This window comes from Ambystoma mexicanum, chromosome 12, assembly GCF_040938575.1.
Source record: "Ambystoma mexicanum isolate Mex_15411 chromosome 12, UKY_AmexF1_1, whole genome shotgun sequence".
Taxonomy (NCBI): domain Eukaryota; kingdom Metazoa; phylum Chordata; class Amphibia; order Caudata; family Ambystomatidae; genus Ambystoma; species Ambystoma mexicanum.
Window position 1 is genome coordinate 1,085,088,057 of NC_090936.1, and position 27,803 is coordinate 1,085,115,859.

General features: G+C 44.9%; 1 protein-coding gene across 1 annotated transcript in view; it reads left to right on the forward strand.

Moving 5' to 3' along the window:
• The window catches only part of PODXL (podocalyxin like), a 255,685-nt gene that overhangs the window by 92,888 nt on the left and 134,994 nt on the right, over positions 1 to 27,803 (forward strand). The window contains exon 2 of the mRNA XM_069629631.1: positions 19,485 to 20,057. Coding sequence (XP_069485732.1) covers positions 19,485 to 20,057 — 573 coding nt within the window. The remainder of the gene's footprint in view (positions 1 to 19,484; positions 20,058 to 27,803) is intronic.

Below are 27,803 nucleotides of genomic sequence, written 5' to 3' on the forward strand. Positions count from 1 at the left end.
ACCGATGGCTTGGGTCAGGACTGGTACTAACTATTCAGATAGATGGGAGCTGCAGAAGAGCACTGGACAGGGTTACCCACTGTCCCCAATGCTGTATATAATTGCTGTAGACCCGATAGCAGCATGCCTTAGGCAGGAATATAGCGATGCAGGAATAGACATAGACAGGGTTAAACATATAGGGCTCCCTTTTAGTACTTGCTTGTTGACCAATTTTCCCACTTTGCCATTTTGCCATTTTCTATTTTGACACAATTTACTGATCACGCTTGTTGACCAAGTTGTAATTTTCCTACTTTGCCATTTTTCTATTTTGGTGTAAATTAACTACTCCCCTTTAACGTAGCCCCTGATTCGGTTTCCCACCCTGCCCGCTTGCATTCCTAGAATATCTTGTCCCTACATTATGTTCCATCGATTTCCATCGGTAACCTCTGGGGGTAGTAGTCACCCCGCCATTTAGTTGTGTACCACATACATCAACCAGCATTTACATACACTCCATTCATGCACCGGCATTTGGATGTGTACCACCTCAATTAGTTAGTATTTGCAATTACACATAGTGAGCATTTTTCTTCATTTACACAGGCGGCAGACCGCCACTGTGACGCATCCGCACAAGATCAAGTACCGTTGTTTGAAAACACAGTTTCCATTGAAGCACCGTAGCATAGCCATGGTGGCAGTCCCGCCTTCCGTGCTTGCACAGGGGTGGGACCCAAGGCGTACGTGTCGCCACGCGATGCCATTAGATCACCATGGCAACGCATAAGTACTGCTGCCACCATTCGCGCCTCGAGCTCCTGCAGACGCGTTTGACCAGCACGGAGCAATTCTGCTGCGTAACGGTAAGCGAATGCCTCACGCTGCAGATATATACGTGTTGATAGCTTTACCTTAGCCTGATGAATTGTCACATAATACCCACAGGTACTACTCAGACTGAACACTTCTCCTACGAGTCCTAGAGCTCTTTGATACTTAAGGTACTTATTTTATTAATCACGGAATAGCCACACGGTTAAACTGCAGATTACCGATCTCTAAAATTGATTTGTTTTCTGTTTTTCATAATCATCCTTTCACTGTTGGAACATTTTAAACACACCTTGGAACGGGTATGTTTGACTGCATGCGTTTGTTTTCTAATTTTTGAATTAGTGACAAATGCATATCATGTGATTATGTTGATCTATTTCTATTGTTTCGTATCAGTGAATAATTGGGCATCACGAAGCAATTGTACGGCCCTGACGAAGGTTTTCACGACCGAAATGCATTGGCAAACGTACACTGAATTGGAGCCAAGATCTTTAAGACAGGCCTCATTGAATATGAAGTAGATTATTCAAGAAAGACGTATAAATAAATATATATTATTTTGAAAAAGATTCACAGCATCCAATTTGAATTCCATGGAAATGTGTATTTGCAACGCAAAAGTGTATATTCCCTAATTTTAGGGTAAACTGAGAGCACCAGTCCTAATAGAGTCATACCACTCTATTTTTCTTTGGTCATATTTTTTGGTCCTCATGCCTTAGGACCTACATAGACTGGTAGCCCCAGGTTAAAACTTCACCAAGCAATATAAGTGAAATACAACTGATGAATTAACTTACAGAATCAGCACATAATGCCCTCCTTCTACTCCTCTGTGTTAAACATATAGGGCCTCATTCCGAGTAGGGAGGTAAGGGTTAACGGTCACCGGTAATGAGACCGGTGCCGTTAAACCCTTACCGCCCTACTACGAGTTCCCTTTGCGGGTCCTTACTTAACGCCTGCTTTTAGCAGGCATTAAGGAAGGGTCCCGCAAAGGGACTCCGGGTTCAATAACGGTATCGTAATTTACGGTACCGTTATTGCCGCCTTCCCCCTTCCCATTGAGCCCTATGGGGGCTCAAATGGGAATGGGGAATGGCCCTGGTGAATGGGGAATTACCGGTCCCTCCGACCTCGGAATGGACCGGTAATTACTCCATTCACCAGGCCGGAGTTTGGACGAGTTCGGAGGCAGCCATGCCGCAAATAGCAGCGTGGTTACCTCCGAACTCGGAATGAGGCCTATAGTTTCCATATACGCAGGCGATATGTTGATATACCTACATAACCCGGAAAAAAATCTACAGTATATGTTGGAAGTACTGGAACATTTTTAGTGCACTAACTGGGATAGATATAAATAAGAATAATTCCTGCTTATTCCCTCTAGCACAATTAGCGACAAAGAGGGACACAGAGCTAACGGTTCTACCCCTGCCGTGGAGTAGGACCTCCTTTAGATATCTCAGACTAAATATATATCATGACCCCAAGCAGGAACACAAACATTATACCATCATTGCAAAGGAAGGATTGACCAGGTCTATGCAATTCAGAGATAAGTTGCCCCTGTCGATGACTGGTAGAGCGGTCCTACTAAAAATGGTAGCGCTACCTAGGCTAATGGATTGCTTTGGAAATATCCCATATAACATACCAGGGAGTTTCTTAAAAGGACTAGATAAAGTGTGCAGGAGCTTTTTGTGGCAGGGTGGTAGGCATCGCGTGTCTCCTAACACGCTGCAAAGACCCCACGCACAGGAAGGGCTAAGGATACCCAACTTTGAATATTATTTCCTAGCCTGCCAGCTACAGTATTTGGTAAATTGGATGGCAGACGACCCCACTGCGGACACTGCACTCCTACAGCCTGCAATAAAACAGCTACACTTAAGAAACCTATTGTCGGTGGCCCCACATGAGTTACAGCCGTACCCACAACTAGTGACATTGGGTATTCAAATATGGCGAAGGACCTGTAAGACTATGGGGATCAGGGACCCAATATCGCCCCAGATACCGCTAGCAGCAGTAATGTCAGATAAAAGGGAACTACGAGCCGGAGTGCGGGCACACTGGGATTCTTGTGGAGTTTCGACAATAGGGGACCTGCGGGAGAGAGACAAGCTGTTGTAGTTCTCTGAATTGCAAGCAACCACAGGGGTACACGAAGGCCAATAATTCCTATTGCATGGAGCTATACTGAACACAATAAAGGGTAGGTGGCCAGCTGCTGCAAAAGACAAGACACAGAATGAGGATATTGAAACTATAATAAATATTTCTATGGGGGGGACATGCCATTTCCAGACTGTACGATTTCCTGATTGAATGCAACTCAAGAAAACGAATTGAAATGCAAAGCGAGATGAGAGAGAGAACTGGGGAGAACCTTTGTAGAAAAAGAATGGTGTAGTCTCATATCACAAGAAAGTCTCCAGGACTGCTAGAATGCAGTTACTTAAATTATACATTACTCAAAGGGCATATCTCACACCAGAAGCAATTGCCAAATTTAAAGGTGCAAGCAGACAGACGTGTCCCAAGTGCAATACAGAAAATGCGGGTATGACACATATGTTTTGGAAATGTAGCACTATACAGGAATTCTGGAAGCACATTGCGAACAAGGTGGCCCCCGGGGGGGAGGGGAGTAGTCCTGGATATACAATCTCCAGAAGCGTGCATACTAGGGTTGTTTCAGAGGGGTACCAAACAGAAGTCGCCGGGGAAGATCAAAGACCTCATATATGTACTGGCAAATCGCTGCATAGCTATGAGATGGAAAGCAGACAAAGCACCTAGTGTTAACAGATGGTGGGAAGATCTGCGGAAATGGACACAACAGTGGAAACAGGGGTGTGGGAAAAGGCACTGGGAGAGCAAAAGCAAGAACCTGGAGCAGATCTGATGCAATGGACTGCCCTCACAGTGACATTGTTCAGCCAAAGGGAGGACGGAAACGTGGGCTAGTCAGTACGAGCCAAGAATGGAATGAGTGTGTTAGGTTCTACAATAGTGGGTGTGAAAAATCTACAAGCAGGCTTTGGGAGGGGCTTGGCGGGCTGGGAGGTTTAGGGGACTTCAAGGGGTTTGGAATATTACTATTGCAGAATGACATATGTGGACTGTTTATCAAAATCAATAAAAACATTTTAAAAAATTAAAAAACCGTTCATGCACAACCCAACACATTTTTTAAATATCAAATAAGTTACACACAATAACAGATTTAAAATAGTATTCAATCCAACTATTGTCCATTTGCAGGGACCACTTAAAAGATGCTGATGCAGCCAATGGGGATTTCCTCAAGATCACTAGAAAAGACGTCATGAACACCACATGCCAACATCTGGATTAAATGTAGCAATAATTTGATGATTTGTATAGCGCTTGATGCCAGATTCCTCCAGCTTCTAAGTGCTGCAAGTAGTATTGGCATCACGGTTATGACCCACTTGTTGCTCTCAATTTATCAACCTCAGACGGATGCAAGGCTGAGTCGGGCTGACAGGGATATGGAATCCATGTTGCCCAGCATTGTCCTGTTCCAAAGCTTGAGCAACCCAGCCCACCCCACCCCTTAAATTTTCGTACCAGGTCAACTGGAATTTCACTTGTTTGTTATGCCACTGATAGGGTGCATGGAAGGACCAGCGCCTCCCCTGCTTTGATTTCTACCATTGTCTTGGTTCTGAATTAAGCGGATGCTCTACCAAGACCGCAGAGTTTGGCTCGTCCGCCAGCTTGTCTCTCCGTAGGTGTGGGCCTGTGTACATTTCCTAGGGTATTATTCTCTGCTTCCTCTTTGGATATTAATAGATATTTCTTTAGACAAATGATTTAGTTTCACAAACGCAGTGAGGGGAGGTGGGAAGGAAGGGGTATTTAATAAATGGTCCTGAGGAAGTTGGATGGGGTGAAACATGCAGTCCTCCCATTCTTTGTCAGTGTCTTTGTATCCTCAAGTTTCATTATGAGTCAGAAATCAGAAGCAGACAAAGGCACATCCCTTCTTGCTCCCTGAACATAGAAAAGTATAAATAGGTTTCGAGATATCACACAGCAAGCAGCATTGCCCCATCAGGTAAAAGGATTTTTAAGAGTCCAGCGAACTAACTAGTTACTGTCCATGCATTGGTCTTGAGTGGCTTTTAGGGAAACTGAAAGAATGCCTAAATGTGTGTGGCTTCCTAAAAGCCAGCAAGGGCTGTGGGAGGGCAACTCGAATGCTATGCTCTTGCAGTCGGTCTCAAGCCAGGATTAACAGAGAGCATGTTTTTCCATTTCTTATGTGATGTGTCGATTCAGTACTGCTAATTGTGGCTGCAGTGGCAGAGGACAAGGTTTGGGAATCATGACAATGTTATTTTAAGTGTGGCTGTCTGAGGACGTGAGGCGAAGGATAGATTTCTCATTGACAATTCTAGAATACATTGGGAAATGTCAACTTTTCATCTGCTACTAAAACCTGATACATACGTTTGAAAACCAAAGATTTGCTACAAACAGCCACTGCCATTGGCTGAGAACTCTAGGTTCTTCTTATCCTCATTAAGATAGGGGAATATTTTGTGCCCTATGACTTGTTAAATTCTTGCTGCTAATGTTTTGCTCTATGGTCTGTTTGGTGCTAACTAGGCTGGTGCTATAAAAATATAAATAATAATAATGATACAACCCTTTTATCACAGACCTATTTGTTATGTTATGTTTTGAATCTTTTATACTGCACACATCACCACCATAGTGGGGTTAAGGGTCTAATTACAAGTTTGGTGGTGCGATAAAAATGTTGCAATGTAGCCACTTTTTTGGAGAGGAATGAAATTACTACAGTTTTTCCCGCACTGCCAAATTATAGTTTTTGGCAGCTTTACCACCAGTGAAATTACCGCACAGTAAATGCACTGATTTTTGGAGGAAAATTGGCGTATTCACCTCTAGCTTGTTGCTGGAGGTAAATCCTCCACTGAACATCCAAAAATCTGCACATTTGCCAAGCAGTAATTCCACCAGTGGTAAATCTGGCAAAAATCCCCATGGAATCCTATGGCACTAACAGTAATGGAGTTCGGCGGTATTTCAGTGGATTTACTGCCGAGTTACCACCAAACTCGTAATGAAGCCCCAAGACTTGGTGAACTGTAACCATGCTCAGGGTAACAACCAGACCTTGCTCTGTGTGGTGAATGAGCAAATGGGGAGAAAGAGGAGGAGTAAGGGCAAGAGAGTGGCAATAAGAGACAATACAAAAAGTAATAAACTCAAGTGTGCCGGGAAATACAACAGAGGGGTTTAGCAAAATGGTCGCCACGATGCAACTTATTTTTTATCTGATTTGATCAAGCAGACCTTTATCTACAGAATAGTGAAGGCTGCCCATTATTGTCACGCACACTTTCATGGAGGTACATGCTAATGCGATGCTTTTATCACAGACATGTTTGCCAACTATAACGATGTGTGGCCATTCTTGTGTTTCCAAAATGTTCTTTGATTTTATGCAAAACAGCCAGGATCTTCATTGATGCTCTTTGTTTCTTTCCCCTTTATCATGTGGGTATTTCAAAAGGGCATAACAGGGGTGTTCCAGACTGCCTATCGTGAAATGATAACCTTCTATCAGAAAATAATTTTTATAGTTATTCTATGATTTAATTATATGCTTTGCTCAGTAAGGCAAGTTTAACATTCCTATTATGACTACAATATACACTGGTAGTGATCATTAGAAATTAACATTCTAACATTTTAAAATGGGACAGTTTATCATGGTAGTACAATTGAAAATGTTCCTTTTGTTATCGCTTCTGTCTGTTGCACGCCATTTTGTCTTTCAAAATATGCATCCTTCTCGAAAAGAGTTGCTCTCAGATTCCATTTGATGATCCATTTCTTTTGTGAGCACCAAGAAATGTTTAATTTTGTGTGTCAGTCACTGATAGTGAGTGGTGCTGAACACACATGTTGGTTACAATATGCACAAACACTAATAATTAACAGGAAATAGTAAGAAAACACAGTTGCAGACCCTGCAGCCTGATCCTGTGGTCCCTAACAAGGTCTGTCGGAAACCCAGAGCCTATTAACATCCCCCTCATCTCCACTATAGGGACAATCTGCCCTCTGTGTGGTGGTCACAATAAATAATGGACCCTGGTATTGGGGCTAAAGCAATCCACTGTATAATTAATAAATAATAGCTTATTTGCTGGATTGCTATGGAGCTATTTGGCATATATACACACAAAGAAGGGTCACTAGTGTAACAAAAATGGTACATTGTTAAATGTTTTTTTGTGACAGAAAAATGTTCCTGGACTTGTTTTGTTGAAATGAATCATTAACGGTATGGAATGAACGAGTGTATGGTCTGTGATTAAATTGAAAAGATGTCAAAGATTGTGATAATGTCATGTGATTGATGAGTAAACCATATTTTAAGCGTTAGCTTGCAAAGAATAAAATATATATTTTTTGATATTAAGATTGTTCATTAATTATACAGTGGATTGCTTTAGCTCCAACACCAAGGTCCATTTTTTATTCTATCCATATATATCTTACCTGGAGGACCCTGGGTGTACAGGTACCCATATGTTCACTCTTTGTGATGGTGACATTCCTGCAAGACACACGCAATGATAATGTATGTCTTCCAATACTGGGCTGGTCCCCCCCTCAGGGGGTGCCGCTGCCACTGCAGCCTGTCTTCTACTTTTAACCATGAAAAACACCACCCCAACACTGTGACCCTTTCCCACAGAGACAGCAGAAAAGAGAGAGACACACACACAGAGACATAAAGTGGTACAGAGTGCAGAGTCATAAACAGAGAGGAGAGGGAGGAGGCTATATCTGTGTATGATATGCCAGATAGTTTTAATGAGCTGTTTTAGGAATGTTAGAGACCCATTAGAGGACCACTGATGCAACTTTGAGAGGTGGAGCACGTTGGGAAAGCGGACTGGTTCTCACTGGGGCACGTGTAATTGGAAAGTTGTAGTTTGTGTCACAGTACGTGAAGCATTATGGAAAATTGATTAGTGTGCTAACTGAAGCTCTAGAGACTTGGGGCCTCATTACACGGATGGCGGTAAGGGTTTACCGGTACTGGTATTTTACCGGTACTGGTAAATCCTTACCGCCTTACTACGAGGTCCCTTTGCGGGTTGGGCAATTTAACGCCTGCTTTTTGCAGGCGTTAAAAACCAACCCGCAAAGGGACCCAGGGAGCTAATTACGGTACCGCAATTTGCGGTACCGTAATTAGTGCCTTCCCCATTCCCATTATGCCCTATGGGGCAAAAATGGGAATGGGGAAGGGCAATGGTGGAAGGGGGAATTACCGCCCCGCCAACCTTGGAATGGGGCGGTAATTCCCCTTTCCACCAATAGCTAATAGCGCCATGGTTCTCCGCCATCCGTGTAATGAGACCCTTGGAATCTAAAATGTGGATAGTGAAAACATTTTAACAGTGTAACCTCTGTTAAGTGCAGCATTAAAGAAAATTACAAAATGTGTTGTTGGTAAGGTAGGGCAGAGCGTGCACTGTGCCAGTGTGCAGTGGTCAAGTAAAGTGACCCTCACTAGAGTCCAACCCTCACTAGAGACCCGCCATATTTGAGTGGGTCCCTGCTTGTAGGGGTGGCTATGAGTAGGAATTCAGTCTTGGTGGGGTTAAGCTATAAGTAGGCACTTCTCATCCGGGTTTGAATGTTGCAAGAAATGAGCAAGCCAAGTAAAATCTTGTGGGCCCTTGACCTTTAGGTACAACTGTGTATAATCTATGTGCTGGTGTATCACAATGTTTGGGACGCGCAGGAGTGAGCATAGTGGTTCCCTGGAGAGGCTAAATATGACCGGTGAGAGAATGGAACCCTAAGGTGCGCCACAGGTGACTGAGTGGCGCCTGTAACTGACAGAGCCCATCTGGACAGCCTGGTGTCTTCCAGATAGGATGTTACCCATATCAGGGTGGTGCCAAAGATAGTCAACCTGTGTGCAAGGAGGGTGAGTAGTGTGCAATGGGCAAACGTGGCGAATGAAGCCAAAAGGTCCATGAGGCCCATAAGGGTGTCAACAACTACCGTGGTGGTGGCTGTTACAGTGCTGCATTTGGGTGGAACCCAGCTTGGTAATCCTGAAGCAGAAACAGTTGCTTGATTTTTGTAAATAGTTGGTAAGCAGGTACCTTCTCGTGACTTTGCCAATAAATGGGAGGTTCATGATCGTCCAGCATTTTGGGCTTAAAGATGGTGGCTGGGAAGATGTCTTCGGTGTGGAGGTCAGTTTTAAGGATGTCAGCGTGTACGTGAGGTCTTCGGGTGAGCGTGGGGAGAAGTCGTTCCAGCATTAGGCACTAACACAAATAAGCACATTCGGATTTGCATTAATTTCATTTTTCACAACACTCACCCTGGCATTAAGTGTTTGTAACCATGAAACAGATATATTCTCATTTGAAATGTTTTAGGACTTGGATGTGAGAATAAAGTGCAGCATCTGTTAATCTGAGGTCATCCCTTCTCAACCTGTTGGCTAAGAACAAGTGTACTATCTATTCTTTAAGAGCATGCTACATCTGCATTTACTCAATTGGCCAGGCTGAACTGTTCACCCTTTCATTTCCAAGGCACAGGGTCTAGAATATACTCACCAGCTGTGTCACTAGAATGGATATTTGAGACAACTCCATAATGAGACATGTACCTGTGGCACACGGCAAGATATAGTACGTTGTGAACAGAGAACAGCTGCATGGATGTCATTAGTAAGGGCCAGCCATGCAAAGAACACCTAGTACAGAGATGTGTGCCAGAAGGGTTCTAAGGAAAAACAAAGTACTGGTGGATCCCTAATGCCCATGGAGCTACATGAAATTTCCACCTGAAAAAAGTGTGAAATTAACACCGGAATCCGCTTCCGCCAGTTCCGCCCATTACACGAAACAAGCATTACGGTTCTGACGCCACTAAAATTTCGTCCAGTTTTGTGCGGTGTTGCGCAGAGCATTGTGTTCCATTGCCATGTTGGTTTTGTGTAGCGAGACGAGAAACCTGGTGCAGGTCTTTTTCCAAACCGTGTTAGTTTCGCACAGCAACACAAGAAACTTTGCACACTTTTTCCTGATCGGGCTAGTTTCATGCTTCACCACAAGAAACTTTGGCCTCATTGCGACTTCGGAGGTAGCCATGCCCTTAATAAGGGCATGGCTGCCTCCAAAACCGTGTCCGGGTTTCCTGAATGGGGAATTACGGGCCATTCCGAGTTTGGAGGGCCCGGTAATTCCTCCCTCAGGGAACCCGGGCCCGGACCTTCCCCATTCCCATTCGAGCCCCCATAGGGCTCAATAGGAATGGGCGCAGGAGCTAACAACGGGCCGATTACGACCGGCCCGTTGTTAGCTCCCTGGTCCCCTTGCGGGACTCGGTAAGGACGTCTGGTCAAACCAGACGTCCACATCGGGTCCCGCGAGGGAACCTCATAATATTGCGGAATGGGTATAACGGGTCCGCCACCATTAGCGGCGCCCGTTAATCGATTCCGCATTACTTGTAATGAGGCCCTTTGTGTGGTTCTTCCAGAAACGGTGTTAGTTTTGCGCACCGACAAGAGAAACTTTGTGTATGTTTCCCGATTCATGCTAGTTTCGCACAGCTACAAAAGAAACTTTATGCAGGTCTTTTTCGATCAGGGACAGTTTCATGCTGCGACACGAGAAACTTTGTGTGGTTCTTTGTGCAGTTCTTAAACACTAACTGTGTTAGTTTTGCACAGCGATATGAAAAACTTTGCTTGCTATTTTTATCTGTGTTAGATTTGTGTTGTGACATGAGAAATCTTGGACAGGTTTATTCAATTCGTGCTAAATTCAAGCAGCTACACGCGAAACGTTGTGTGGGTTTTTTCAATTCGTGCTAGGTTTGGGCAGCGACACAAGACATTTCGACTGGCTTTTTTAGATGCGTGGGCATGGCAGAACGGCAGTTCTGGGGGAAAAAACGGATGGAAATCTAACAGATTTCGCTTTTGCAGCTGGTGGAATTAAGTCTAACAATTTTGCCCATCCTACAAACCATATGAGTTAGAACCACATGCATGAGTCATGAGCAGGGCTTTAAGTGGGCCTGGGCTAACCGGGGCTAAGCCTTGGCAGTCTCTGAGATGGGCACCCGAGCCGGGGTCCTTCCGGGGCTCACCCTGACAAGTCCCAGCCACGCCGACCTCTGAGGCAGTCATTTAGTCGAGCACTGCATGGTTACATGGATGCCTGCAGGTGTCAGCATATCTGATTAGAAAAAAGAAAAGGCATCAACTTCGGCTAAACCTGCTGTTTGATGTCTCTTTATTCAGAAACAAGAGGAGGGCTGGGTTGGCCAGCCTCTCCTTTTGGTCGAAGTAAAGAGCTAACATGCTAACACGGCATTAACCGTGCATGTCCTACACGAGGCACACGCCTCATCAAGGGTCTACGCAGTAACGACCACATCACCCCAGCCCTCATCGGCCTTCACTGGTTTCCACTGCATGCATGAATCACCTTCAAGTCTTGCTGCATCATCTATAAGGCAGTCACTGTAAAGTCACCCAGCTACCTTGCGGAGAACCTCAACATTTCCAGTGGGCAACGTACCACCAGAAGGAAGGACACGTGCAGACTTGAAATCCACCACTGCAAAAAAGGAAAGGACCAGAAAACAAGCCTTCTCTGCCTATGCCCCAAGACTATGGAACCTCTTCCCTGTCAGCATCAGACTCGCCCCATGCTCCTACGATTCAGAAAAGAATTCAAGATCCACCTCTTCAAGGAATCTCTCCTCAACACCTAGGCCATCAAATCGCCCCTCGCACCACCTGACTCGCTAGATGCCGTCGACCCTCTCCTCCGCGCCACCCGGTACAGCTGTACCCCTCCTCTGTGTCCTCGGTATCCTACCCCCCGCTGTATATCTGTTCTGGTGCTACCTCTGAAAAGCACTCTGTTATTTATCTGTATTGTTGTATACCTCTGTAAAGTGCTCCATTGCTTCTCGAAGTTAGGTCCGCGCTCAGTGAATACCATAATAACAATAATAATACTAATAATAATACTAATAAAAAGGGCACTACACAAGAACATAACTCTGATTTTAAACTCACCGTTATTGGGTGAGACAGACGTACTAACTACATCTGCATCACATGGCAGTGCAACTACCTATAAGAGTACAGCCAGTCTACGATCTGCTGTCAAAGCTAGAACAGCAGATCACACCCAAATCCACAGTCCATGAATTTGACAAATTGGCTTCTGGGTTCATAGAGTTTGGCCATTTAAAGACACCACAAAGATGCATGTCAATCCACCAAGAAGCATACAAACCAAACACAAACACATGATGTCATAAAACACGGAAAAGGTTTTCATCTGGTGTAAAAAAACACACATTTATCCCAGTTCAGTGCTTGCTGTGTGATTTGGTTACATACCCTCTTCCCTTACTAGCATCACGCCCTGTGAGCAACGCATTAAAATGGCTTTTAACAGCACTGTCTGCTTTTACTACCTCACAACCTACGTTTTCATGGTGGAAGGTTGCAGTGCTGAAAGCCTTTATGGAATTAGTATATCAGAATGCACGCAATGCTTGCCAATCCGGCACCACCATTTTGAGATTTAAATATGGTTTACACAGGTTAATGGGCCCACTCCTGCACCTATACACAAATGTCCACTTACACATCTCACATAGAATTGGCTTTTCTGGTAGTAATCACCTTCATGTGAAGGGGCAGAGAACTGCAAGCTCCGTCAGTAGACAAGACCTGTGTAACTATATACAAAGGCAAGATGGTGTTCCGGTATTAACTGATAAGATAGTCTTCTCTAGCCCGAATTCAAAGAAGATCGATTTAGAAAGACCACTCTGTGACCACACTGTGACCAAGAATTCAAGATCCACCTCTTCAAGGAATCTCTCCTCAACACCTAGGCCATCATGGGCCTTAATGGGCCCACTCCTGCACCTATACACAAATGTCCACTTACACATCTCACATAGAATTGGCTTTTCTGGTAGTAATCACCTTCATGTGAAGGGGCAGAGAACTGCAAGCTCCGTCAGTAGACAAGACCTGTGTAACTATATACAAAGGCAAGATGGTGTTCCGGTATTAACTGATAAGATAGTCTTCTCTAGCCCGAATTCAAAGAAGATCGATTTAGAAAGACCACTCTGTGACCACACAGAGCAGTCTTTCTAAATTCAACTATCTTGCCTCTGCTGCACACCAGTGCGTGCAGGGGCTGACAGGCTCGGGAGAACATGTACGTGTTGCTGTGTGTGTCTGCGTATGTGTTTATGTATGTGTGTGTTGCATGTATGTGTGTGTGTTTTTGGGAACGGGATGTCCGGGGTGGGGAGAGAGGCGGTGGTAGGTGAGGAAGATGGGCTTGGAGGAACCCCCCAATTTAGACGTCATCCGGGCAGGGAGGGTAGGGTGGGGGGAAGGCAAGGTTATATTTCTGCTTTTTGCGGGCCACCTAACATCACTTGAAAAAAATCTGTCTTTTTGTTAGGCGACATGCAAAAAAGCAAATACATGACATAGAACCGGTGTTTCATACAGACCTAAGCTATTTTCCCAAATGAATTTCAAAATGTCATGTTAACCAATCAGTTGAAATACCTGCACTCTCTCAAAAGCCAGTAACGTGCAGAACAGGGCTTACATACCATAGATGTCCGACTGGTGGTCATGTTCTACATGGACAGAACCAGAAAACTGTGTAAGAAAAGACAGTGGGCCTCATTACACGGTAGGCGGTGGACCAAGGTGCTAATAGCACCATGGTCCATGCCGATAAAATACCGGCACCGCCTTGGTGGAAAGGGGAATTACCGCCCTATTCCAAGGTTGGCAGGGCGGTAATTCCCCCTTCCACCATTGCCCTTCCCCATTCCCATTTTTACCCCATAGGGCATAATGGGAATGGGGAAGGTGCTAATTAAGGTACCGCAAATTTGCGGTGCCGTAATTAGCACCAATGTCCCTTAGCGGGTTAGTTTTTAAGACCCAGGCGTTAAAGTACCAACCCGCTAAGGGACCTCGTAGTAAGGCGGTAAGGGTTAACGGTCGCCCGGTACCATTACCGGTGACCGTTAACCCTTACCGCCTACCGTGTAATGAGGCCCAGTGTTTCTATCATTCGCTCGGACAAGAAGGATGACCATAGCAAGGCAAGCATTGCAAGATGGATTGTACACTGCATACAAAAATGCTTGCAATCTTTCACAAAATACTTTGCCCCCTAGCCCAAGTACCCATTCCACAGGGTTTTCAGTCCTACAAATCAGCAACACAAAGTCAAAAAATAAAATAAATGCACCACACACAACCCAGAGCACATGCATACGTTGGTCAAGCTGACATTTATGTTCAATTGTTCCATCGGGACACCCACCTCCAAAGTAATATATTGCTCGCTGATCTATACATAGCATGTGGTTCAGGGGTCAAGTCCTAAAAATTAAAGAGGGGGGACTCATCAACAAATGCAATGGGATGTGACGTCGCCAGAAATTAGCAAATGAAGGTGAAATATGCACATTTTATTAAATTGGCTTTGCATAGCCACCCAAATTGCACGGGACGAATGGCATTTGCCTTTCATAAAATCAATACACACACACAAAACCAAGAGAGGATATTTTATTCTAATAGTATTTTTGAAAACGTTAAAAGGTGTGCATGTTTTTAAACTTGTTTGTTATTTTTCATCAGGATATATATTGCAGTGGTGAAGTGCCCGGCCTACAAACTTGACGACTAGTTTGATCCCTGTGGTCAGCTTTAATGCATACATTCAAAGAAGAAATTCAGTATTTCTCAATTTAGCTGTGGGGGACTGAGACCACCCTCTGAAAGAAGTGGGTGGACTCCGTCCCCCCGCGTGTACCCTCGACTTGAGCCCTGATGTGGTTCTAATCTAAACGGATTCACAAGCCCCAGTAGAAAAACATTGTTTACCAGGTAATGGTCTTTGTGGAGCTTCTATTGTTTAGAGTCACGTGTCCCCCATGTAAAGAAACTGTCTCGCCAGTTAGCAAAATGTGCAAGTTATTCATCCTTAACTAATAGCACACATAACACACTTTTCAATGCAAATAACTGTATAATTATTCCACATTTAGAACACATAGTTAAAATATTTTACATGTTTCCATAATTCCCCCAAATTCTGTGCATCCCATAGGCCAACATGGATATTTTCCAAGATGTGACATACAGATCCCAGGCCTGATTATTATATCATCCCACTGAGTTGCCTGCATGGATTTCCACCATACCGGATGCTAGTGGTGTGTCACATAGCCACTGCATTGTGCTGCAGTATGAGGGCCCCACTCACAGTGGACAGTAGGAGTTAGGGCTCTCACCACTGTGTGGCTTCTTTAGACATGGACGGCCTGACGGTTCACTAGGGTAAAGGGGCTGGGGGGGACAATAGGGTGGCCCAGTGGTTCTGCCTGGACCACACCAGGATGCTGCACTACTTACTGAGCGCTATGTTCAGCCTCCACACGCAGAGCCTTGGCGTCTCCTAGTGGCTTTCATTGAACCAGGCTGGTCCAAATCGAGGGCCGGAATCCTGATGGGTTTTCAGGCTATCCCTCATTAATATTCATGCGGAAAGAATTGCATACATTTAGAATCATTGTATGCAAATTTATCTCATGAATATTAATGAGGGGTATCCTTAAAAACCGACATAGATCCGGTACTCGAGGCCTGGAGTTGGGCATCCATCTAGCCCCACTTCTCAGAGGTCTTTACACAGGCGCACAACCATACATCAAAACATGTCTTTATGTAGACCCATGTTGTAACCCTATCAGGCACATATCTCCTGATTTATGTCCATTGAAATCTGTGCTAACAGATCCCACATTCTGAACAACTCCTCTGGCCTACAGGCGTCCTCTTTTCTCACTTTCCCACAAGAAGTGCGGTAACCATGGCAATAGTCAACTCCCCAGGTAAGTGTTTGAGGTCCGAGTGTCTTTACTACTAAATTTTGGCAGTTCGGCGTAAAGGGATTATTTTAGGGAGTAAAAAGTAGTTCTCATTGGCGACCGGGGTATCCTAGGCAAGTTACAAGAAAATTGAATTCCCATCAACACAGGTATTTTTGGTGTAAATTGTAACTTATATTTATTTGCCCCTAGTAATTACCACACATGAAAAGAATGTTTCCCATCTTATAGTCCTCTTTACAGATTAGATAACACGACGGCAGAGTTCCTATGTGTGGCATGCGCTGCCGATGACATGGGTCTGAACACTTTAACACAGCAGTGCAGGACTTTGCAAACCTGTTACTCCATGTTCTTCTCTTCTAAGTATTTGCCTGAGTTTGGGGTGCCAAACAGAAACAGACAGGTATGATGCTTATCTGGAAGACGGACAATAGTAATTACTCATCTTGGCCATGTGCAGGGATATTCCTAGAGGGTCCTACACAGCTGGTGTTTAGCCTCCAGCATGTCCAGGATACAGTGGTCGGAAACCTCCCCCACTTCCATCACCATCATTTGTGTTGATTTCCGAAAACAAAAGCCATGAAACAAAACAGTATCTGCCTACGTACAACTTCCAATCAATGATGTCAGACTGCATGGTAATGCCTGCCCTAGTGGAGGGGTGTCTGGGCGACCTTGTTCTTTGCACAGTGTGCAAATGGTTAGCTCTCAACTGCTTTTGTGACTCCTTTCTACGTTACCTCCCATTATAGTGACCTTACGTTACTTCCCATGGTAGGGAACTTAAGTTACTTCTCATTGTATGGATCTGAAGTTACTTCCCATGGTAGGGAACTTAAGTTACTTTCCATGGTAGGGAACTTAAGTTACTTCCCATTGTAGGGATCTGAAGTTACTTCCCATTGTAGGGAACTTAAGTTACTTCCCATTGTAGGGACCTGAAGTTACTTCCCATGTTAGTGAACTTAAGTTACTTCCCATTGAAGGGACCTTACATTACTTCCCATGGTAGGGAAACTAAGTTACTTCCCATGGTAGGGAACCCAACTTACTTCCCATTGTAGGGATCTGAAATTACTTCCCATGGTAGGGAACTTAAGTTACTTCCCATTGAAAGGACCTTACGTTACTTCCCATGGTAGGGAAATTAAGTTACTTCCCATGGTAGGGAACTTTCCCATTGTAGGGACCTGAAGTTACTTCCCATTGAAGGGACCTTACGTTACTTTCCATGGTAGGGAAATTAAGTTACTTCTCATGGTAGGGAACTTAAGTTACTTCCCATTGTAGGGACCTGAAGTTACTTCCCATGGTAGGGATCTTAAGTTACTTCCCATTGTAGGGATCTTAAGTTACTTCCCATTGTAGGGACCTGAAGTTACTTCCCATGGTAGGGAAATTAAGTTACTTCACATGGTAGGGAACTTAAGTTACTTCCCATTGTAGGGACCTGAAGTTACTTCCCATGGTAGGGAACTTAAGTTACTTCCCATTGTAGGGACCTGAAGTTACTTCCCATGGTAGGGAACTTAAGTTACTTCCCATTGTAGGGACCTGAAGTTACTTCCCATGGTAGGCAACTTAAGTTACTTCTCATTGAAGGGACCTTACATTACTTTCCATGGTAGGGAACTTAAGTTACTTCCCATGGTAGGGACCTTAAGTTACTTCCCATGGTAGGTAACTTAAGTAACTTCCCATTGAAGGGACCTTACAGGGAACTTAAGTTACTTCCCATTGAAGGGACCTTACAGGGAACTTAAGTTACTTCCCATTGAAGGGACCTTACAGGGAACTTAAGTTACTTCCCATGATAGGGACCTTAAGTTACTTCAGATGGAAGGGAAAAGAAAAAAACAGAACTGGGGTGGACTGGCCTATAGGGAACTCTGGAGATTTCCCGGTGGGCCTCTGCACCCTGGGCTTCATTTGTGTGGTAACCTATTTTGTCATAGGTAAAGGGTTGGGCTTGCTGAAAATGTGTAATATGGGGCCACTTTGAACGCTATTTCCAGGGCCTCTTTTGGTTCCCAGTCCACACCGGCATGTATCCTCCTCGAGCTGTACCCCCCATTGATTATGCAATATGACTAGACCTCCCAATAACAGGACACTCTAATTGTTGGTTTCAGGGGAAAAGCGCCGGTCCGGATGGAAGAAAGGAACGGCGCTATTAATTTGCCATTTTCTATTGTTTATTTCCAGCCAGCAGACCCCCTACACACAAACAAACCCTTCAAATTCATCACAGTTGTCAGGCCTTTTCCGTCCCCATGACAACAAAGAGCTGCCCTACCCCCTGACTTCTTTTATCTGTCACCTCTCACCCTTTGATGGTACAGAATGGATGCCAACACATTCCGCTGGGAGCACTCGGCCGGGTGCCTGGGACGCCCTGGCCAGAGCGCGGTAGAGGGGGTCACTCCAATTAATTCCCCAGTCCGCCTGTCAGTGTTGCCAGATCCGTGCCCTAGTTCTTTAGCCGGCGGCCCTTCTGTATTAGATGTTGTAGAGGAGGCGGGGTCAGGAAAACCATCTCCCCCGCGATAACAGGGAACTGTGGGCAGTCGTGCTGTCACGAAGCAGTGATGGAAAACCTCTGGGGCCAGCTGTGTGCGCAGGGGCTGCGTCCAGGGGGCGGGCACGCCTACACGTCAAGGAATGAGTTCATTAAAGCAAGCTGAACAGTAAGACACCAACTTTTTGTGATCAAGTAAACATGTCATGATTATCATAGTTATGGTTAATGTATCGCTTGCACGAGCTATTTCCTTTTCACCCCATGTCACGTCATATGTGACACCTTCAAGTTTCAACTTTTCCAAGTTTCTCCTCCAAACCCATAGCCAGCAGATTGGCACTCAGGAACCAGGTACTCCCGGCCTGCACTCAGCAACACCACAGGTTTCACATGCTCTTCCTGTCCCACTATCCCACTAACTCCGACCCGCTTTTTATTTTCAGAGCCAAGTGCAGCGAGGTCACCAATAGTGGCAGACAGGCGCTATACAAGACCACATACGTTACCAAGACGTTACTTTCAAACAGTCCTGACTTTTTTTTTTTTTTTTTTTTTAAGCAAACAGCACTCTGCACTCTGGGGCTGGAGACCCACTTTTGGCATGGGGAAACATTACAAGTCCCAGCTGTGGAGGCAGGGGGATAGGGTCCAAGATAGTAAACTAGGCTGAGAAATGGTGCTTCCACAGGCAACAACGTATTCTGTTAAATGATGTTCACGCTGAGGTCAAGGAGGAGTGAAGTGTAAGGAGGAGGGGGTAGGGGCTCAGCGATGGAATCTGAGGCCACTTCACTTTTAGTGCCTATGAAAGAGCTGTGCTTTGGCTCCATGCCATCAGTAGCACCTTGACCCAGTCCTGGATTCTCAGATAACAGCACAATGCATGCTGGGGCTTGGAGGCTCATACAGATTATGGAAAATCGAAACTAAAAGTCGCAGCATAGAACTGTTAGCTTAAAAAGAACAGGACTCGTAAGGGGACCTTGTTGATGCAAGGTGAGTTTGTACTGTGGGTACTGACCAGCCTCCTGAGGTTGGGATCAGTCCAAGAAAGTGGTCCCGCCGTCTTCTAATTTTGTCCCTTTTTTGTGTCTCGTTTTAGGCTTTGCCAGTTTGACTACATTGATGGCTGCAGACACAAGCCCAGCGCCAACAGTCCTTCCCTTGGCTACTTTGGCCACGACGACAGAACCCACTCCGGCAATAGCAACACAAGCAGCAAGCACTGTGGTGTCGATAGCTGTGCAAATGCCAACAACAAAAACAGCGGGCACTCCAGTCCTGACATCCAAAATGACGGCTGCACCAGCTTCCACCCAAAATCTCTCTTCCACGCCCGCTTCTGCAGTAATCAGCCCAGCAACCAGCCCGGTGTCAAATGGGCTCCCAGCGGTCGCTTCAGCCTTGGGCCTAACAACACTGTCCTCTAGCAAACCATCCAGCGTCTCTGGGTCTGCCACCCTCTCCAGTTCCACCGCAACAGCCTCCACCTCATCTCAGACCGCAACCAGTGGTCCCTCAGACACAGGTCCCAGCAAAAGCCCGTTAGCGTTGGTTGGACCTGCAGACCACTCAAGCACAGCTACGGGACCCACCGTATCACGGAGCTCTGCAACCAAGCAAGCCGTGACTACTTCTGTGGTCCCGACACCAGGGGCACCTACCGGCAAACCAGGTAAGAGCCTTAACTATATTTAAATGTTTTTTTGTTGCCATGAAAGAACCTAATGTGTTAAAACATATGAATGAAAAGAATTACCTAACTTTTCAGACTAGCTGAAAAGGTAGGTCCGTTTTTCTAAAAACAAAAAAGTAAATCTAGCAATACTTGGTAAGGCGGGCGGTGAAACCATCAAAACGGCTGTTCACCAAACTAACCATAGGGGGCTAAGCTTTGCAAAGAATGTATGAAATTAATGGGGAACCCCACTAAAAAGACCCTCTGATTCCCTGTCCCCTTCCATGACCTACCTTGGACCTTCTTTTAATGTCTTTGAGGGCCCAGGTTGGGTGCATGTGTGTATTTATGTATGTTCAGTTTGTGAGCACTCTTTCATCTACAGAGGCATCTTGGCGCTAGGGGGAAAAGGAGAAAGCGAGTCGATACTTTCTAGGTCAGCTGGCTTTCATCTGTAGTACACCAGGTCGTTTTCATAAGTTTCCAACACATTAAATGAGGCTAAATGAGCAACAATAATGAGGGGAGAGAATTGCATAGTCTGGCCAGTACCAAGAAAGCTCTGCCGCCCACCCTCATTGTCTTTGAGGGATAAAAGATATGATATGATATTTTATTTGTGTTGCGCTCATACACAAGTGTTGAGGGCTCAGGTTGGGTGCATGTGTGTATTTACTTAAGAAGAGATGGTCTTATGTTACATGAGAATAGGAATATACTTGAACCTACCAACCCATCTCCTCAACTCAACTCAAAGCAGCTCAACTTGAACTCTGGGATCTTCACACCCTGCTATAGAGTGGCACAGTCATGATGTTCATGAAAATAAAAATGGCTGACACCTACAATCCTGCCAACAACTATTCCGTCACCCTCCTCCTTCACTGCTCTAAAATACTTGAGCGCATGGTGGTCAACCGTATCTCCACTTAACTGGAGGAGCATGTGTTCGGCTGCATCACACTCCAGTTAGGATTCTGCAGCCAGCACTCCACAGAAACAGTGCTCACCAACATTTTATAACTATCATATGTTCACTCCACTCGTAACATTTGTTACCGTTGACCACTCCACCCCAGGACTCTCTCTCACCTTGGTTTCCAGGGTACTGTGCTAGCCAGGTTTGCCTCTTACTTATCTGAGTATTTAGTTCCTGTATCCCGCAATGCAGGAGCCTGCTCTGCAACCTCTCTACCTCCTGGGGTCCCTCAAGGGTCTGTCCTTTGTCCCCTCATTTTTGCTCTTTATACCTTTCTCATTGGCAAACTCATCTCCTAACTTTGCATTCTCATATCATCTCTTTGCCAATAACAGCCACGTTATTTTCCGTTTTTCCTTCTCCACCACAAGCTTAACGCCTGCAGCACTAACTCCCGACCGCCATTCAACCTTGAATGGAGCTTCACTGTACAATGCTCCATTCACCCAAATCTGAGGTGATTTGCTTGACCATCAATGCCTCACCCCTCCTCCACTTGTTTCTCCCCTCCTCCTGACACCCTCACTGCACCCCCTACAGCTTGTACGCTGGGATTCTCTTTGACAGCGACCTGAGACTACCGCAACTCATTCCTTGCACCTGTACAGCTGCCACGATGAACCTCCTTCTCAGGTGCCCCTTTCTCACCTTTTGCTCTACCAAGGCTCATTGCCACTCTTGCCTCAGCAAGCTGGATCACTGCCCCAGCCCCCTTATGATAGTCCATCTTCACTCCTTCAACCCCCCTGGCACAGGTACGTAACTTTGCGACCCGCCCAGTATGTACATTTCCCTGATCATTACACACTCCAGCACTATGCTTCTGCCTGGGATGCATGTCCATGCACAATCGCTGCGTCTTCACATTCCGCCTTCCAGTCATTACGTCTATCATGGGGGTGACCCCCCACCTTGCAAACTCCATTGATTGCTATTTACCCCCAAGCACTCTCAAGCTCTCCTCAAACTCTCTGTACCTCCTGTGCTCCTTGTGCTTCCTCTTACTTTCGTTCCTTCGCTCTATTCCCAGCTCACCACTGGCATTGCCAACCACACCCGACGTCAAGTCAATCTCCACCTTATTGGGCTTGAAAACTGTTCCTTTAAAAGAAGACTGTCCATTTGAGGGTGCATCCTAGTTGTCAACCGATAGTCCCCTCCCCAGATCCTTCCTGAACCCCTGCTCCACTGTACATGTATGTATAAAATGCTTTAGATAATCCAGAACTATATTGTGGTGCCCCCTCTTCACACTTTATGACTATTTGCTTCGGTATACTGTCGTTTTGCCACCAGGTTTTTTTCGATGAGTTTTTTAATTAAAAATATTCTCCGAAAAAACTCATTGAAAAATAAAGGGGGGTGGGTAAGGTGCTTGAAGGGGTAGGGGGGGTAGGGATAGGGATTACGTAACAGGAAAGTGGGGCCCTGGGGAGGGAACCCTCAAAATATGAAGAAAAAATAAATCAATTCGTTTTTTCAATGAAAACGTTTCATAAAAAACCAATTAAAAAACTCTTTGCAAAAGAACATAGAACCCTTGCTTCTGTAGAGAGCTTCTCATCAAAAGTCACCTTGCCATCCAAATGTAGTGGCAAAATGTCTTCTGGATAGAATTAAGTCCTCGATTTGCCAATCCTCCATTTACTATACACCCTGATTTGAGTAAAATTCCTTTTGCCCCGGGCAGACAGGGCATGCGTCCAAGGGCAGTAGCGACCATGTGGCCCCTGCCGCTGGGAGCGTGCACTGGCTGCAGATGAAGAAGAAGGCGAACAGCAGTAGCTTGGATAAGTTGGAGATGGGAAAATTGAGGATTTGGGCATTGCCAAAAATACTGAGTTGTACTATCCAAGCCGCACAAGACCAAACACGTTAAACAGTGACACACAATGTGAGAAAGGAAAGCACATGATCCTCCTCCTCAAAGGTCTCAACTGTGAACAAAACAAGTTTTGGACCGGGCCTTTATTTGACTTTTGAAAGCCAGAGTGTCATAACATTATGCCTCAGTTCAGGGAAATCACAGTGTGAGTCATCTACCCTTATGGAAAGCTGTCTAACATGGCCCTTGGATTTCAATGCGTTCTGCTCCCTCTATGATCACAACTCCTACATATATTCTTCATTGTTAATGCTTGTTGCTCCAGATACCACTGAAGACAGGAGGTAAGTTGGGTGCTATCCACCTACATTTTGAATCACATGCCAGGATGTCTTAAGAGCTTGCCCTTTGGCTTAAAGGGAAGATTAAAAAAGCAGAGGGGGCAACGGAAACATGTGAGCCATGCCACTTATTATTTCTTGTTCCTAAGATCCATAGGGTGGTAGAGCCAAGCTACGACTTGCTTCCTGTCTGTGGTGAAGGATCCAAGCAACCACTTGATTCTTGTCTCGGAGGAACGATCTGAGCCGCCTCTTGCTTCCTGTCCGTGATGAACGATCTGAGCCAACACTTGATTCCTGTTTGTGGTGAAGGATCCGAGCCACCACTTGATTCCTGTCTTGGAGAAATTATCTGAGCCGCCTCTTGCTTCCTGTCCATGATGAACGATCTGAGCCATCTCTTGCTTCCTGTCCCTGATGAACGATCTGAGCCACCACTTACTTCCTGTCTCTGGCGAAGGATCTGAACCACAACTTGATTCCTGTCTGGGAGGAACGATCTAAGCCACCTCTTGCTTCCTGTCCGTAATGAACGATCTGAGCCACCACTTGCTTCCTGTCTGGGAGGAACGATCTGAGCTGTCTCTTGCTTCCTGCCCGTGATGAACGATCTGAGCCAACACTTGATTCCTGTCTGGGGGGAACGATCTGAGCTGTCTCTTGCTTCCTGCCCATGATGAACGATCTGAGCCAACACTTGATTCCTGTCTGGGAGGAACGATCTGAGGCGCCTCTTGCTTCCTGCCCATGATGAACGATTTGAGCCAACACTTGCTTCCTGTCTGTGGTGAAGGATCCGAGCCACTACTTGATTCCTGCTTGGGAGGAACGATCTGAGGCGCCTCTTGCTTCCTGCCCATGAACGATTTGAGCCAACACTTGCTTCCTGTCTGTGGTGAAGGATCCGAGCCACTACTTGATTGCTGTCTGGGAGGAACGATCTAAGCCGCCTCTTGCTTCCTGCCTGTGATGAACGATCTGAGCCACCACTTGCTTCCTGTCTGTGGCAAAGGATCCAAGGCCACCACTTGATTCCTATAGATGAGCAACAATCTCAGTCTTTTCAAGAATGTATCCCTGATTCCAATTGATGCAGCCATCCCAGAAGAATGGAATGGTTGATCATTTCAAAAGCCCCTGACAGGTTCAACAGAATGAAGAGTCTGAAACCAGCCTGTGAATGGCTTCAGAATGAAAACCGCAAAGGCTTGCATGCTGTCAGAGGGGAAAACCCTGCCTTACGTGTGTCCAATAGATTTGTGTCCTTTACAAAGTAAGGCAGCAGCTGCGTTATAGCTGTTTCCAGCAGGTTAGCCAGAAAAGGCAGAAGTGAAGTGGGTCAAACATCTGTTGGCTTGGAAGGATCTAGGGATGTTGTCAACAGCGGGTTTACATCTAAAGGAACAGCCCCTGAAAGGAGGGACATATTAATTAGCCATGTCAAATTCTGGTTTAAGTGAGCACTGGTCAGTTTTGCTGTTAATTCCCAATTCAGTTTTGAAGTATGAAATGTTATAATGAAAGAAGGGAGGGAGCTCCTCGCAAAGGGCATTTGAAGGAAAGAAAAGGTTAGCCCTCAATGTAATTCAATTCAAGTGTGTAGTGGTCGAATTCAATTTTATGTTATTTTTTATTTGATATTTGTGAAGCTCCTACTGCCATTGTTATGGCTTCGAAGCGCTGCTTTGTGGCCTTGCTTATCCAGCTGCTATTATTAATTCCATTCTTGTTTCTACCATACCAGGTTTTAAGTTTGGAAACGCAATCAAGCAAGCGTATTAATCTGTGGTTTTAGAAGGCAAAGGCCTCAATTGGTTCGGCTGAAGGTACTGGGGTCCGAGCTGTCTCAGGGGCCTCTTTCAATGAACCTTCCATGATAGGTCTAGGTTTGTGCCACTGAGTAGCCACTCAGAAACCCTCTCGTGATCAGACTGAAGCTGTTATTGCTTTATAAAGAATATAGCAAATGGTATCCCACGGTGGTCGGACTAGATCAGGCAGAAAGCCGGCCACCTGGCCTTCATCATGTGTAGGACTCACATCCAACCATCTTAGGACCATGCTCGCCACAAGACCCAATGGTACTTCACCCGGTCTTCTGCTATTCATGTCAGAGATTAATATCCCCCAACACAGAGATCCCCAAAGTGTAGCTCGGGAGCACATGTTGCTCGGGGCACCCTAATATCTTGCTTGCCAGTTGGTCTGGGCCATGGTAGGGAGGCCTAGTAGGGAGGCCTAGAAGGAGGTGCTGGAGGGATGAGACCTCAGTAGCAGTATAGCCCAGAGTCATGGATTGTGCGAGAATGTTGGCCAATGAGCCTGCTGTAGTTCCAGCTGGCAAATTTTTATAGATGCAAGATTTCAGTTTTTTGCCACCATGCAAATTATTTTTCAGAAAATATCCGTACTTATTATTGCAGTGTTATTGTTAAAACGATGTCATCTTCAGATATTTTGCCCGGCTGACGAATGTATTAATGAGCTAAATAATTGTACCACATGCCCATGTGTGTGTCTTGGAGAAAATGCGCATATTCTGCTCCTTTGTGCAGCTAGTAGGAGCATAATGGAGAAATAGGTTGGATATGCATGCATACCCAACTTTCCTTTATTAAATCATTTGCTTGCACTGCTTTTTGTACAAGTGAGGTTTGTGATTGATGGCACCATGCATTATATTTATCCGTAATATTGCTTTTAGTGTCACCTATGTTTATTGTTACATAGGCCTAATTACGAATATGGTGGTAAGTGATAAAATAGGTGGTAACTAAGTTACCACCCATTTTACCAACACACCAAATTACAAGGGCGTGCCTGGAGTGGAGGATTTACCTACATTAAATTCTGCCACTCACTGCTGAAAAATCGGCAGATTTGGCAGAATTGCTGCAGCGGAAATTCTGCCACGGTAATTCCACCCAAAAATCCCCATTAAGTCGAATGGACTTAAAAATAATGTGGAATTACACTGCCACCACCACTTTTAATCCAACAGTAATTCTGCCAGACCAAATGGCAGTAATAGTAATTCAGTTGGGCCGCATTCCGGCAGATTTACCGCTGGTATACCGCCCAACTCGTAATGAGGCCCTAGAGGAAAAATCATTTGATACTCTGCCCATCTGCCACATGGATAATGGGAAGAGAAGGCAAATGCATGCCACATTTTTCATAACTAATCTGTCCCATATCCAAATCCAGTTAAGTTACTGATAATAAGTTTGAATTAACAAGCCAATTAATGAATCAAAATACCACCACACCCCTCTAATGAAGTGGTCTTCAAATGTTCAAAGTTTTGACCAACGTGTGCCATTAACTTTTGTGGAAAAAACATTTTGCACAGAAAAAAGAGGCCCCAAATCCTTCTGAAAAATGTGTTCACAACACATTTTTCACCACTCTAACAGGACGTTGGCGCTATAGGCTGGACTATATGCCATTACATGCCAAAATGCATTTTAGGAGGTAGCCTCCAAAGCCCCAGTGAAGTGATCTGTAAAGCCTACCACGTAATGACCAGTATTACTCAATCAATGTTTATTTTACCATATTTCTCCATTAACTGTTGGCAACATTTAAAAACATGTATCATATTTCATAAAATTCACATAGATTAGAACAAGCCTGCTATAAAAAAAAAACAGCTTCAACCTAGTCAAACAAGGTATATATAGAAACCTTATCATTACAATTAAGAAAATTAAGCACATTTTGCGGGCACTCTTTGTGATTCCTCAGGCACATCATCTCAATTTATTCAGCAGTGGGTGAATTAGAACGTACCATTAGCATCAGCCTCCTGCATTCTGGGGATCTTATTTCACAGATGTCTCCTTGCTGTCGTATATGTGTACATAAGTCTGCATGTAAGGTAGGTATAAGTGGTCAGCTTATGCATATTTTGGACTTCTGCCTCTCTCCCCATTGAACAATCTTTTGCTTTAAGAGCTATTTCGAGTTGACTTAATGTGCCAAATTTAGTTATATCCCGCCCCACTATCCAAATGACAGTGCCTTACAACTCCCTGTACTACAAGCATTTTGCTTTATCAGGGGAGGCTGCAATCGCACTTACTTTGACATTCACTTAATGATTAGCAGAAAATCCCAGATGTACTTTAGAAAAATATGGTAAAAATCTTAACTGGGCCGACACCTTTCAACTGAACAACCCCCAATTCAGCTCATAAGGTGCTACCAGGTGTACCTGGAGGGAGGCCTGCTATTTGGCACAGGCATATATTTTGCAACCCCTCCAAGACATGACAGTTTGAACAATCCCAGATTTTGCTCCCACAAAAAATGATGGAATAGATCTTTTTCTGATATACCGTCAGGCACTTGTCCAATTTGAATGCCCAACATGTTAATACAATCTTACAAAGCACTTTAATCCTTAATGACTCCCTTTCAGCTGTATTCTTAAAATGACTGACCCAAGCACCACTCCTTGAGAAGAATGGACTCAAATAAAAATGAGTCTACCTCCTTATCTCAACATTAATTTAAAAACCAGCTATACGGTTTCACCCTTTTCCTGACGTCATCATTTTTCTTTTTATCATAATTAATTTTGAACTATAGTTCCC